The 14,847-nt window shown below is 38.3% G+C and overlaps 1 protein-coding gene across 2 annotated transcripts in view; it reads right to left on the bottom strand.

Annotated features, from left to right (window-relative positions):
- Positions 1-167: 167 nt before the first annotated feature.
- The window catches only part of SLC30A6 (solute carrier family 30 member 6), a 41,693-nt gene continuing 27,013 nt past the window's right edge, over positions 168-14,847 (bottom strand). For both annotated transcript variants that reach the window (XM_032353042.1, XM_032353041.1), the window contains 4 exons: positions 13,208-13,310; positions 11,896-11,943; positions 10,850-10,918; positions 168-3,683 (listed from right to left, as the gene is read on the bottom strand). In XM_032353042.1, the coding sequence (XP_032208933.1) occupies positions 3,183-3,683; positions 10,850-10,918; positions 11,896-11,943; positions 13,208-13,310 (721 nt within the window). In that variant the 3' untranslated portion in view covers positions 168-3,182. The remainder of the gene's footprint in view (positions 3,684-10,849; positions 10,919-11,895; positions 11,944-13,207; positions 13,311-14,847) is intronic.

The raw sequence follows: 14,847 nt of genomic DNA on the forward strand, positions 1-14,847 counted from the left end.
GTTTATCCTTATGTTCCCTTTGGTCTCAAGACTAGGTCACAAAAATGGATATACTGTGTGAACATTTACTTAGCACAGTGCCTGGCATGTACTGGATGCTCATGAAGTATTTGCTGAATAAAACGAAATGACCAATAAATAGTTACTGAATAAAGAAACAAGGCAAAATTATTTAACATCAGGGAGAAAACCCCTGTATGTCTTTATTCAAACAGTGTGGTTCAAACAATTTGGAATGTAAAAAGAATTTCCTTTCCACTAAGAAGTGGATTAGGCTCCCAAAAAGATCAGCGTACCTTAGTCAAGCAAAAAATTGGCAGTTTACGAGCACCTAAATCAGAGGCTTGAAACTCAGGACCTCTCCATTTGCTGATACATGTATGTAATTCCAACTGTATCTTCGGAGACTTAAGGAAGAAAGAAAAATGTAGCCCATTCTTTTGTGCCCATCCTAAACTTTTCTCCAACACCCTCCAAAATAATCCTTCCCCACAAAGAAAGATGTCTAAGAAAAACCTGTTTGATCTTAACAGATTTAACTCAAGGCAAGTCTGAAATAAACAAAAACCTAACTGGTATTAGCCTGCGGTTCCCCTTCTCGATTCTCATGGCACCTCAAATTAATGGCTTGGGTGTTGGTGTAGGTAATACTTGGCCTGTATGCTGAGGTAGTCACTAGAAGGGTGTTCTGGGGACAGTACTGTTTAGCAAAAATGGGCATAGTTTGTAGATTTAGTCATAAAATTGTAGGGCTGATTGTTTACAGATCAACTAATTCACTCCCCACCCTAACTTTATAGATGATAAAGCTTAGAGAAGTTAAATGACTTGCCCATGGTAACCAAACTACTTACATAGCGGCAGCATTGGGCTCAGAATCCAAATCTCCTGACTTCCAACCCAGTGTTTTTTTCTGTTACAGTGTATTACACTACGGTATTTTCTCAGACAGGGTTAATTACACTCCATGGAACTTGCTCTTAATCACAAGCCATGAGCCAAGTAGTCAATTTAAACGTCTTTGTTTAGTTTCACGTGACTCTGGTAAGATTTACCAGTAAGACCTGTGTTGGCCAAGTTTCTTGTTTTCAGATCCAGATGCTAGGCAGAGCTTGGCAAGTAAGACTTTGTTATATAATAACACATGGACCAATGTCACCTGCAGCAGTTGGCATTGGTGAATTTCAGAAAGTAGAGCCAATTCCTTTAGAATCCACAGGGAATTTCTTAGTGTAGGTGGGTATCTAAGCACCTTTGGTGGGACAACTACACAGGTGTTGCCTCTGAATAGGTGTTGAGGAAAACAGGCATTTAACATCATGCAAAATTGTGTTCAGTACCTGCACACTTTAAAAATCCCATGAGAACGGAAAAAACATGCAAAGGGTGGCAGCGCAGACCTCTTAATCTCCACTCAGTACATGACAGTTCCTCAGATTTCATGTGTGACCCACTTGGATGAGGTCAATGGAGGAAAAATCACCCTGTAATAGTAGACCAATAATAGGTATACTAATAGCTGGAGGACGTAAGACAAAGGAGAAGGAACTGGTTGCCATAGTACATTTTACGACATTTCATTTTCCCCAGCAGTCAAAGTCATGTGTGCTCTAGTTCTTCAGCAGGTCAAATGCCTGAACAGGATTGCAGATATTAAAGTCAATGACCAAGTCTTCACCATGCAAAAGCTGGGACACGGTCACTTATTATAGGATGACAGTAATTCTGCTTGACAGAGGTGGCTTCTTGAATGTTTGTGAATCCACCATGAAATCCGATTTGGAAATGTTGTTCATTTTTAAAAAGGATGAGTTGACTGAAGAAACTGGCAAATTCTTCAAAAAACAAAAATCTCCACATAGCTGGCTGATGGCTGGAAAAGCCATAAGTCTCCAGGACTACTAGATTCCAGAGAAGTTGAATCCACTCTCAAAATACCTTTTTAAAACTCTAGTTATAAAATTTGTGATAAAAACAAAATACAAAAAACACCTCAGGTAATTTTTGTCATTTGCTGCTTGTGATATTTTTTATAAGTAATACTTGCTATGTTGGCAAGTCCTTAACATTTGCATTTGGAAAATAATCAAAAAATAAAATAATCCATATGATTCTTACACTTCAGCACAGTTAACAATTTATGATTTTGACAAAGCAAATCAAAATAAGTTAGAAATTGCCTGTTACACATCTATCAATACTGTATTCTATAACCTATCTAGGGTCTATTATGTTTTGGTAAAATTATATAATATAAACTCATATTGTTTATGCAACTGTGAAAAGATATCAAATCCCGTATTATGCATGGAATTCCACAAATTTTATAATATATTTGATGTATCTTGTTAATGAGAGATTAAAAAGTCAACCAATGAAAGGGTGACAAGATAAATTGCATCATTATGTCAGTATTTGGGTGTTTGGTGTTTTCTGTTTGTTTGTTTTATTATGTCAGTATTTGATTAAATGTAAGTCAGAAAACTGCGATTCCTTCATTTCACATTACTAAAGGATCTGGTATTCATTTAAGCAAAATAAAACACTTTGAGAACCACGGACTATTTATAAATGTACTGAAATATTTTAATGAGAAAAACTATAAAAAACATAAATTTCAAATTATGCTAGATAGTAGAATATGGTCTAAAATTTCTGATAAAAAATTCTGTTTTTCTTTTGCAAGACATAAATCAAGAGGACCTCAAAGAAAAATGTAGCAATTAAGTTTGGAAAAGCTATAAAAGAGACTTTTACTTTTGGAATGGACATTTTTTCCCTTTCCTAAAATGTATATCATTATTCAAGCATGTTTATAAATTTCACTGAGGAAAACATTATACTGTGACAGATCTGATCCATTACGTGGTCCTCTTATTGTAAAGATGATGTCTATCACACTGCAGTCAACTATAAAACCAAAAATAGCAAAATTCAAATTTAAGAGAAACAAACTTTCTATAGGAAGCCTATTTAAACCCTATGACATTTAGAAGATTCTCACAGTCCCAAATACATTTTAAAAAAATAAAGTTTCATCAGTTTCATGTAATGGGAACAAACCCACTATTCTCTAGCATTTAGAGTAAATGATTGAACAGTCAATGCACAGTTGGATTAGTAAATAAATTGGAAGTCAAGGAGTCAATATTCCTCATAAAAATAAATTAAATTACAGTACATCATGGTCTTGGTTGTCCAATTCTATTGTTAGTTCCATATCTACTTGGCACATTTGTAAAACCAGTCCTGAATCCTTGGGTTGCTCCAATTCCTGGAACTCCAAGTCCTTGATTAAGCATGCTACTGTAAGGTGTGTGTCCATGATTAAGACCCAAACCATAAGGTCTTGTTTGGGTATTTAGGAGAATAACTGGGTTTATGTTTTTTCCAGGGGTGTTAAATGAAAATTCTGGAGGTGGACTACTAGGTTTAGCTGGAGTCGATGTGACAGGGTTTGAATCATCAGCACCCTTTGAAGGAGGCATTGGAATTATATGATGATCTGAAAAGTTTAGGACGTTGGCAGCAACAGGCCCAGAGAGTAAGGCAGGTCTAATCCAATCATCCTTGAAAATCTGAACAGTCAAGGTAGACACTAGAGTGTATAGCCTGTTGGTCACATGAGCAAGAACCATTTGTTCATTGGCATCTCGTCGAATTCTTACATGAACTGATCCAGCCTAAAAGGGGCAAAATCATAGAAAAGAGATCCTTAAAACTATATCACTGAAAATTCCATTAGAAATAAACATTTATGATTTAGTTGTAACTGTACTTGGTCTTTTCTTTATTTAAAAAAGCCTTTTTAAAGATTTTACTTATTTACTTGAGAGTGAGGGGGAGAGAGCAAGCACAAGCAGGGTGAGGGGCAGAGGGAGAAGCAGACTCCCTCTGAGCAGGGAGCCTGAAGAGAGGCTTGATCCAGGGACCCTGGGAACATGACTTCAGGTAAAGGTAGCTGCCTAACTGACTGAGCAACCCAGGCACCCCTCGATATTTTCTTAAAAACAAGAGAAAATATAGTATCTCAGTATTTCTTAAGGACTACTCAGTAATGATTATCAATGTGAAGAGTAAATGAAGTTCTTTATGTCTCTTTAAATAAAATGTGACTTTTAAAAATACATTAAAAAGAGAAATACATATAGGAGGAGGGCAGGCATACTATAACTTAAGGCAGAATATAAAGTATATAGAAAATGCAGTGGAAGGATAGAAAAGGTAGCTACTAATTCAAATTGAGGAAGACTTCAAAAAAAGATGGCATTTGATCTACGGTTGATGGTTAAATGTAATTTCAAAAGGTGGAGACAGGCATTTTAAGCTGAGAGAATAGCAGTTAAAATGCATGGCATATTTGGACAAGAATAAGCAGTATTACTACTAATAAAAATTACAAATATTTTAGGGGGCAGAAAAAGAATGAAAGAGAAAAACAAGAAAGAAGGAAAGAAGAAATAAAGAAGAAAGAATATAGAAGGAAAGAAAGATAAGCAGGTAGTAAGGTTAAAAGAAATGCTAGCAGAGGACTCTAAAAATCAGAAATTTGAACAGTAGCAATCAATCAGAAGTAAAATAATCAAAGTTCAGAAAAGCTATAGGTATGAATGATTGGAAATCAGGTAGGAACTGAGTGCAAGTCTAGGTTAGAAATGAAGAGGGCTGAGACAGGACAAATACAGTGGGATCAGAGAGGGACAGATGGATTGATGATATCCCATGGGTTAGATGTGTGGGAACCTGATACCCAAATGGATGTAATGGTGAGGGATATGGACCAACTAATCAAAGACGATCTCAAGGTTTCTAGCCTGGGTTACTATGACGACAGAGTACCCCAGGCATTATAATAATGGCTAGAAGTCTATTTACTAAAAAGACATTTATCATACATTATGTTTTTCTTAATTTTTACATACATATTTAAGAGTTTATTATTTATTTGAGGGAGAGAGAAAGCATGAACAGGAGGGAAGGGTAGAGGGAGAAGCAGACTTCCTGCCAAGCATGGAGCCCGAGGCAGGACTTATCCAGGACCCCTGGATCATGATCTGAGCTAAAGGCAGACGCTTAACCAACTAAGCCACCCAGGCGCCCCATACATTACATTTTTAAAGTAGGTAATAAAACAGTAGGTACAACAATGATCCTATTTTGTTTAAAACACACAGAGACAGAAAAATAGCCAAGAGTAACAGAACTTATCTCTAGAGGGTGGAATTATTAAAGGTTTTTATACTCTTCTCTTTGACTTAGTTGTACGTTTTAATTTTTCTAAGAATCAGGTACTCTTTGCATAATAAAACTTAAGTGAAAAATATACAGTAACTAAAATTAAATAAAATGTCCACCAGAAAGGCACCTGGATGTTTCAGTCAGTTAAGTGTCCAACTCTTGGTTTTGGCTAAGTTCATGATCTCAGGGCCATTAGATCAAGCCCCAGATCAGGCTCCATAATGAGTGTGGAACCTCATTATGGAGGATTAGGATTCTCTCCTTCTCCCTCTGCGCCTCCCCTCCCCGTTTTCTCTCTTGCTCTAAAAAAAAAAGAAGTCCAGCAGACATTCAATGTTGATTTTTAGATAAACTCAGATCTCAGATTTTCAAAAAGGAAAAATATATATAACCAAGAATAAAGTACATATAAATTAGCCAAGTAGTTGATTTCGTTAAAATGTGTCTGAATCTGTGACTTTAGCAGTAGTGAGAGAGTTACTGTCAATCATAAGGTGAAGAAAATATAATCCTCAATTTGACTTCTAGTTTATTATTTTTCTGTAAGACAAACCATGTCTGGGGCACCTGGGTGGCTCAGTGGGTTAAGCCTCTGCCTTCGACTTGGGTCATGATCTCAGGGTCCTGGGATCGAGCCCCGCATCGGGCTCTCTGCTCAGCAGGGAGCCTACTTCCCCCTCTCTCTCTGCCTGCCTCTCTGCCTACTTGTGATCTCTCTGTCAAATAAATAAATAAAACCTTTGGGGAAAAAAAAAAAAAAAGACAAACCATGTCTAAAAATTAAGTCATCTTTGATTTCTCCCTTTTCTTGGCCCCTACCATCACTAGACAAAACTATAAAAGACACTGTAATCTCTTTCAGTCGGCTATGGAAATTAAAGTAATTAAAATAAGTGAAAACCATTTCCGTGCAGGAGCTTGAACAAAGTCTGCTATGATGGTTGTGTTTGCATTAATTTATGGCTTTTGTGACAACTACTCTTGGCAGCTTACAAGCTTGTTTTATTTTGTCCTCGGTCTTAATTAGGCACTACATGGGTGCAGGGTTAGGCAGACATGTTCTGAACAGCTGGGTGACTATATTCTTTGTGTTTATAAGCCACCTAGCTAAATAAAGACTTATCTACTATTTTATTAAGATTGGTAAAATTAAAAGAATGATCGAAAATGAACTACATTTGGGGGTGCCTAGGTGGTGCAATCAATTGAGCATCTGACTCTAGGTTGTGATCAGGTTGTGATCTCAGTAACACTGAGCCCCTTGTTGGGCTCTGTGCTCAGCGCAGACTCTGCTGGGGACTCTCCCTCCCTCTACCCACCCTCCCACTATCTCTCTCTCTCTCAAATAAATAAATTAATTTAAAAAAAAAAGAACTACATTTCTGAAGGAATGTAAACTGGTATAGCCATTTTTGGAAAGTGATTTTGGCTATATCAAAAGTATAAAAATGTGAATATCCCTTTTTTAAAAAAAGATTTTATTTTTAAGTAATCTCTGCACCCAACCTGGGGCTCAAACCCACAACCCCAAGATCAAGAGTCGCATGCTCTACATGCCAGCCAGGTGCCCCAATATGAATATCATTTGACTCAAAAAAACAACTTCTAAAAAGTTAATCTTAAGGAATAATCACAAGTTTGTGCAAAGACTATTCCACAAAAATGTTCATCCCAGCTCTTTCTATATGGGAAAAATGGAATAATACTTTGTCCATTGGGGACCGATTAAATAAATGATGGCATATTCATATACTGTAAAAACTGAAGCCATTAGGGGCGCCTGGGTGGCTCAGCGGGTAAAGCCTCTGCCTTTGGCTCGGGTCATGATCTCAGGGTGCTGGGATTGAGCCCCACTTCGGGCTCTCTGCTCAGCAGGGAGCCTGCTTCCCTTCCTTTCTCTCTGCCTGCCTCTCTGCCTACTTGTGATCTCTGTCTGTCAAATAAATAAATAAAATCTTAAAAACAAAACAAAACTGAAGCCATTAAAAATTATGTTGGGATTCCTTAAAAACAGCAGTAGTAGTGGCATTTTTTTGAAATCCCCCAAATATCCCCCAAAAAACAGAGAAACTAAGATATTAAATCCAAAATCCTATGGATGATATCTATTAAAAAAAACCAACATAACATGGTTCCCCTAAGGAACCCAAATCACAAGGCTTAAGACCTGCAAGGTATCAGTGTCTGCGGAGGAGGAAGTGACAGGAAATCTGACTGACCTAAAAACCTCAAAGCAGCTAACCTGTACTTAATGGAAATCTAGGACAGCAAATTTGAAAAAGGCAGCTGGGAAACTGGGCAGGGTTCTACACATTTCAATAGTAGGTGAGTACACAGAGTCTGTGGTAAGAAGAGCTGGAGCAGCCTAAGCCCTGCGAGCTCTCCAAAGTAGCCAAAGCAAAACTCCCATTATAAAGCCCCAGGTTAAGAACAAACAAATTGTTTCTGAACCTACAAATCCAAATTGAGCAACACAGCAGAAACAAAAGATAAAGACTCCAAATTGGGCAACACAGTAGAAACAAATTCAGATACAAATAGGGTGAAAAGAACCAGGGTAAAATAAATTTTCACTTCACAGACTCATCAGAAGAGGGAGCTTTAGAACCATAAATTCAAACACACTACTCTAAACCACTCTTCGTTTTAAAGTTCGGCATCAGAAAGGAAGAATCCCCACCATTTACATTGATGAGGATGGGACTGGAGGGTACTATGCTAAGTGAAATAAGTCAATCGGAGGAAGACAATTATCATATGGCTTCACTCATAGGTGGAACATAAGAAATAGCACAGAGGATCATAGGGGAAGGGAGGGAAAATTGGGAAGAGAGAAAACCCATGAGAGACTCTTGACTCTGGGAAACAAAATGAGGGTTGTGGAAAGGGGAAGTGGATGGGGGGATGGGGTAACTGGATGATGGATTAAGGAGGACACATGTGGCGATGAGCACTGGGGGTGATATGTAACTGATGAATCACTGAACACTACATCTGAAACTAATGATGTACTCTATGTTGGCTAATTGAATTTAGATTTAAAAAAAGTTCAGAAATACAATTTTTTATAAAAAGGAGCAAGAGAAAAGGACTGAACCAAATCATGCACAAAGTTATTATAAGAAAAAAGAGAACGAGTAAGAACTACAGCAATTTTTTCAAAACAAGCTGAAAGACATAAAACAAGAACATAAATCAGCATTAGAAAACCTCAGAAATGAGTGGTGCCTGGGTGGTTCGGTGGGTTAAGCAAATGACTCTTGATTTCAGCTCAGGTCTTGATCTCAGGGTTATGAGTTCAAGCCCTGCATTGGGCTCCACTTTGACCGTGGAGCCTACTTAAAAAAAAGAAAAGAGGGACGCCTGGGTGGCTCAGTTGGTTAAGCAGCTGCCTTCGGCTCAGGTCATGATCCCAGCGTCCTGGGATCGAGTCCCACATCGGGCTCCTTGCTCAACAGGGAGCCTGCTTCTCTCTCTGCCTCTGCCTGCCATTTTGTCTGCCTGTGCTCACTCTCTCCCCCTCTCTCTCTCTGATAAATAAATAAAATCTTTAAAAAAAAAAAAAAGAAAAGAAAACCTCAGAAATGAAACAGTAAGAAATACAAGAAAAAAACCACCACTTCAGAAATGGGAGTTCCCAAAGAAGACAAAAACCAAACCAAACCAAAACAAAACAAAAACACCAACAACCAAGAGAACAAATATTATAAAAGAAAACTTCCCTGAAAGTTAAAAAAATTTTTTTGAAATAAAATTATTGAAAGGATATATTGCATACTTAGAGTAACTAACCCAGAAAGACCAACACCAAAACATAGTCTAGTGAAATTACGGGATTCAAAAAAAAAAAAACACCCAAAAACCTTTGGGCATTTAGGCAAAGATCAAGTCACATTTAAGAGAAAAAAAAAATCTGACCACAACAGTAATATTTAGTGACACAGAAAAACTGTTCATGATATATTATGTGAAAAGAACAAATTATAAACAGCATAGTCTCATTTTTTTTTCTTTCCTTTTTTTTTTAAAGATTTTATTTATTTATTTGACAGAGAGAGATTAAGTAGGCAGAGAGAGAGGGAGAAGCAGGCTCCCTGCTGAGCAGAGAGCCCAGATGTGGGGCTCAATCCCAGGACCCTGGGATCATGACCTGAGCTGAAGGCAGAGGCTTTAACCCACTGAGCCACCCAGGCGCCCCATGGTCTCATTTTCTAAGGAGTACATATATGGGTATAAATAAGTGTTGGGCCCCAAGAGGCTAAGATGGCGCCGGGTGGCCTTCTCTTCCAGATCGGGAACCCACATGGCCGACCACAAAGGCGCCAAAGTGGCGGTTTCGGTTTCCCATCAGTTTTGTTTCCCGCGAGTCTCCACCCCCTGCAGGGCGTGTCTCTCCCAACTCCCGCCGACACGGCACATCCCCATTGGCCCCCACTTTGCTGACCTCACTTCCCTTCCCTCACCCCATATAAGCCGCTGCCCTGCTCAATAAAGCGAGATCCTGCTTCGACAGACCTCCCGAGCCCGGTGTCTTCTGTGGGTGCGTTCCGGGTTCGCGACACTCGCCATCCCGCTCAGACCCAAGGAGAGGCCTCCGGCTGGCCCGGGCGCCTCCTCCCCTCGGCGGGGAGCCCAACAAATAAGAAAATGTCATAGCAGGTTTCTCTACATGAAAGTATTACAGTGATTAAAAGAAGTCTTTTTCTGAGTACTTTTCAGTATTTTCCTCATTATTTCTGACAGGAATGAAACCATGCCATAATAGTCTCTCTGGTAATGGGTCCAAAGTGGATTTGTGAAAATTAATTAAAAGAAACCTTACTAAAATGGGAGTTGGGAAGCCAGAAGGGAGGGGCTTCGAGGCACTACCGGCCCTAGTCAACTGCAGACTCAACAGGAAGAGAGGTCAAGTCCATACTATTGTAGCTACGACTTTATTGTATCAGCAGGAGAAAGGAGGCTTTCCCTCGTCCCCCACAACATCCCAGCCAATGAGAGACTGTCGCAACTCAGCAATGAAAGCCACAACACTTGAACTCCCAGTTTCCTCCACTGGATTTTTCAGTTATAACTCCCCTCTTCCCTCTATAAAAGAGCATTCTTTCTTTTGTTCTTCAGACTTGCCTATGGTTTTGCTCTAGCTTGCTTGTGCCAAACTGCAATTCTCTATTCCCAAATAAATCCACTTTTTGCTAGTAAAATAACTGATTTTCTTTTTAAAGTTAATATAAAAAATATGGAATTTTATGCTGAAGCAAGTTGTGTTATTGTAACTCTTTAACATATTCGCAAAATCTCCAAAAGCAGAACCATAATTTTAAAAAATTGTACCTTTTACTTTTCAGATATTTTCATATCCAGAAATGTGTGACTAGAGAGTTGTCTTATCTGGACAACCCAGTATGAAGATCATTAACAGTAGTGTGAAAGGAAAAAAAAAAGAAAAATATCCTTCAATTAATGTCAATTAGGTTACTAAATCCATCTACATTTCAGACTCTATTGAACAGAAATGGTAATCAAAGACTAAAAAAATTTAAAGAAATGCTTTTTTAGTTTTAAAAATTATAAACTACACTGTAAATTATCTAAATTAATATGGAAAACATACCAATGAGCCAAAACCTAGGGTCCAAAAATGCTCATTTCGAACTTCTAAAACTCCATCCAGGGTAGATACCTAATCAAAAACAAAGAAATAAGGTTTGTATTTGACATATCCAACACAGTTAGTCACATTATGGACTTGATCAAAGCCTAGAAATCACATGGTCAAACTCTGCATGAGAACACTCATTAGCCAAGAGAAGTCTCAGACCACTCACGATCATTTCTACTTGTTTGGTAGTGAGCCAAAACCTTGGATTCTGTTTCTTGTCTGGCCCAATTCCTTCAGAATCAGGTGTTCACCACCTACCCCCAGCACCACCTTGTTCAGCAATGTATGGTTCATTTTGCCAATATGTCATATACTTATATCCAGCACTTGCAGTATTAGATTTTTCCTCCCTTTGGGAGGGGGGTTTCTCTATCATTTCTTTCTCTGTATTCCCTTTTAACAAGTTTCTGCACAACAGCGGCTGTTATTTGAACGTGGGCCAAAAAGAAATTCTAAGACCAGACATCTAGTGTATGGCTCACTGGTATAAAGACACAGGCTTCACTAGCTAAGACAAGTAGCCAGCTATCTTGGTAAAAGTGGCCTTTGTGATACCAACAACCAATAGTTTGAAATATTTCAAATATTTCAAAATCCAAATAATTTAATTATCTATTCCTTCATTAGTAAAGAGGTAGATATTTATAAAATAAAAAAAATTTAAACTCACAGATCAATGTGTTACATGGTGAAATAATCAATCAATATATAATAGTGGCCTTTGACTTAATCAAAGTCCTGGATTTGAACACAGACTCATAAAAACTATAGCATTTAGAAAGCTAGTAGTATGGTCTCTAGACCAGTACCTCCAGGCTGAGCAATCCCTTAAATTTTTTACTTTTGTCACTGTATTATATCTCCTACTATGTTATTATAAATAATACAAACTCCCCTAAAATAAAATGTAGGTAGGACTGAATAAAATATTATTTGTATCCACTCTTTCCATCCTCTAATTATAAATTAAAATGATTTTATTTACTATTTCATCTTACCTCTCTGATAAGTTTGTCCAGCTGGCCAATAACATGGGGTGGTGTTGTCTAGAGAGAAAATAAAATAAAACACATAAAAAAAAGTTTTGCAGGTGCCCAGGTGGCTCAGTCGTTAAGTGTCTGCCTTTGGCTTGGCCCCGCATCGGGCTCCCTGCTCAGTGGAAAGACTGCTTCTCCCTCTCCCACTCCCCCTGCTTGTGTTCCCTCTCTTGCTGTCTCTCTGTCAAATAAATGAATAAAATCTTAAAAAAAAATTTCTCTTGAATTGTGGTCCTAAAACTAACAGATTGGCTTATACCAGACTTTACATTGTATGACAAGAGCCCTATCATGATTTAGTGAAGAGAGGTTTCAGTAGGCTCCACTAGTAGGGCAATATCAAGAATCAGCCCATACTTACTTTTCATCTCACAGAGAAGCATTATCTCTAGACCCAAACAACCCTTTTGAAGAATCAAGCAACCAACTAAAAATCTTTTGTATATGGCAAAGTACCATACAACCATTATCTTATTGTTATTACTACTTCAGGAGCTGGAGCTAGTACCCCTAAGTTTTAGAGAAGGCATGAGGTAAGACAGAAGGAAAAGCAGTGCTTACAAATATGTCACCCCTGGGAAACTTGTGTTCAGGTGCCTGTCTATAGGTGTTTCTATTGTTTAAATATATAGTAATCTGTCATCTTGAATTTTAAGTTTGAAATCAAAAAGTCTCATTAATTCAAAAACAGGAAATAAGAAAACAATTGCAACCAGATTACAAAATAGATAAAGCACATTTACTGGGGGAAAATCAATATGTAAAAACAATTTCTTTTTTTTTTTTTTTTTTAAAGATTTTATTTGTTTATTTGACAGACAGAGATTACAAGTAGACAGAGAGGCAGGCAGAGAGAGAGAGAGGGAAGCAGGCTCCCTGCTGAGCAGAGAGCCCGATGCGGGCGGGACTCGATCCCAGGACCCTGGGATCATGACCTGAGCCAAAGGCAGCGGCTTAACCCACTGAGCCACCCAGGCGCCCTGTAAAAACAATTTCTAATTAACACTGTTTTCACTTGAAACATTAGAGGCAAAATATTTTTAGCTTGTGATTTTGTATTATAAATATGGAAAGAGTTGTGTCTATTTTATGGGCCAACAGAATTATCTGGTTCTTACTATACAGACTTCAGAGATTATTGTTTGACTTTATTTCTGATGGGGACTTCCAGTAGCTAAAAATTTCACAGTGTGATAGAAGAGCACATATAATTTTGTAATCTGGTAGAAAACTGTGACTAATATTAAGCGTGTAATTGAAAGAAGACCCTTACCTGCAGTAACACTTTGCCACTGTACACGCTCATGGGATACATAGTGCCAAACGTCATCAGAGCAATGGCTATGGCAGAAGCAGTGTCTACAGCAAAATAATTGCTAAAAGGAAAAAACAATTCTGAATTTTAAATGTATGCTTCAGTGGGCTATTTACAATTCAATCTTCCAAAACATCAATTATCTAAAGCAACAGGACTGTTCTAGCAATACTGGCCACTACTGGCAATGGGAGCGTCTCCAAAAAAAAAACCAACCAAACAAAAAACAACAACAAAATGTTTTCAGAATCCTTCCTGCCAAAGTTTAATGGAAAATAATAATTACGTTAAGCAGTGTGAAGAGACGGTGAAAGAAAAAAATGTAAATATTTCCCAACTACATATTCTCAATCTACTTGCTAGGTAGAAAGATTTTACATATATTCCCTTGTTTCCACAAATAAAAACCTTCACCTAGTAATTTCTTATACAGAGAAGACTAATGTATTTAATCAGTGATTCTGGCAATTTCCTGTAAGCACCATCTTTCCAATTATTAGTACTAAGAATTTTTTTGAAAATCCCCAGGAATTACACAAAGTGGGATTCCACAGGAGTCTGTCAGAGGAACACTGGCCACTAGAGTACAACACTCATCAGCAGTTCAGGCTGTTCTATTAAGAAGACAGACCAAGGGCACCTGGGTGGCTCAGTTGGTCGAGTGGCTGCCTTCGGCTCGGGTCGTGATCCCAGACTTTCAGGATCGAGTCCTGCATCAGGCTCCCGGCTCCTTGGGGAGTCTGCTTCTCTCTCTGACCTTCTCCTCTCTCATGCTCTCTCTCACTCATTCTCTCTCAAATAAATAAATAAAATCTTAAAAAAAAAAAAAAAAGGCAGACCAAAATGTTTACAGACTGATCATGCACTCTGAACTCTTTTTTTACTTTTCCCCCACATGCTGGGAACAGAAACAGGCGGTAAGACAAAGTCCCTACCTCTGAAACAGCAGGAGATACCCATGTAAAGAAAATAAAGCAATTTGGGAACAAAGTAGTCCTACTGGGTATCATGGATGCACAGAGTGAGTGACAAGACTCCTGAGAAAGGGATAATCCAGAAGGGCTCAATATAAAAAGAGGGGACATCTGAGCTGACTCCTCCAAGATGAGCGAGCAGATGGGAGAAAGATGCCGCAGACAGGGAAAGCAGCATGCGCAGAGGCACAAAGTCCTGATACAACACTGAAACAAGAGCAGGTAAGTACACGCGGCTGGATGGCCAGTAAGGGTGGCAAGGACTTTATCATTCTAACAACTTTTATATTCTTAAGTATGTAAAGAAGAGGATTTTGAAACAGGAAAATGTTAAGGTCAAATTGCAATTTTGAATGATGACATTAGCAGCAAAATGGGAGGTAACTAGAGAGGTGTGAGAATGATAGAAGACCAGAAGACTATTCTAATGAGATCAAGGAAATGGTAAGGCCTCAATATGGGCAGCAGCAAGGAGAATGGGAAGGAGCCGACAAATTAAAAAGAAAGATCTAATCACACTAGCTGACAAGACTGTTATTTACAACAGCCAAGACATGGAAACAACCTAAGTATCCACTGACAGATGAAGGGATAAAAAATGTGAGTTATACACACCCAAAGACA

This window comes from Mustela erminea, chromosome 7 (genome assembly GCF_009829155.1).
Source record: "Mustela erminea isolate mMusErm1 chromosome 7, mMusErm1.Pri, whole genome shotgun sequence".
NCBI lineage: Eukaryota > Metazoa > Chordata > Mammalia > Carnivora > Mustelidae > Mustela > Mustela erminea.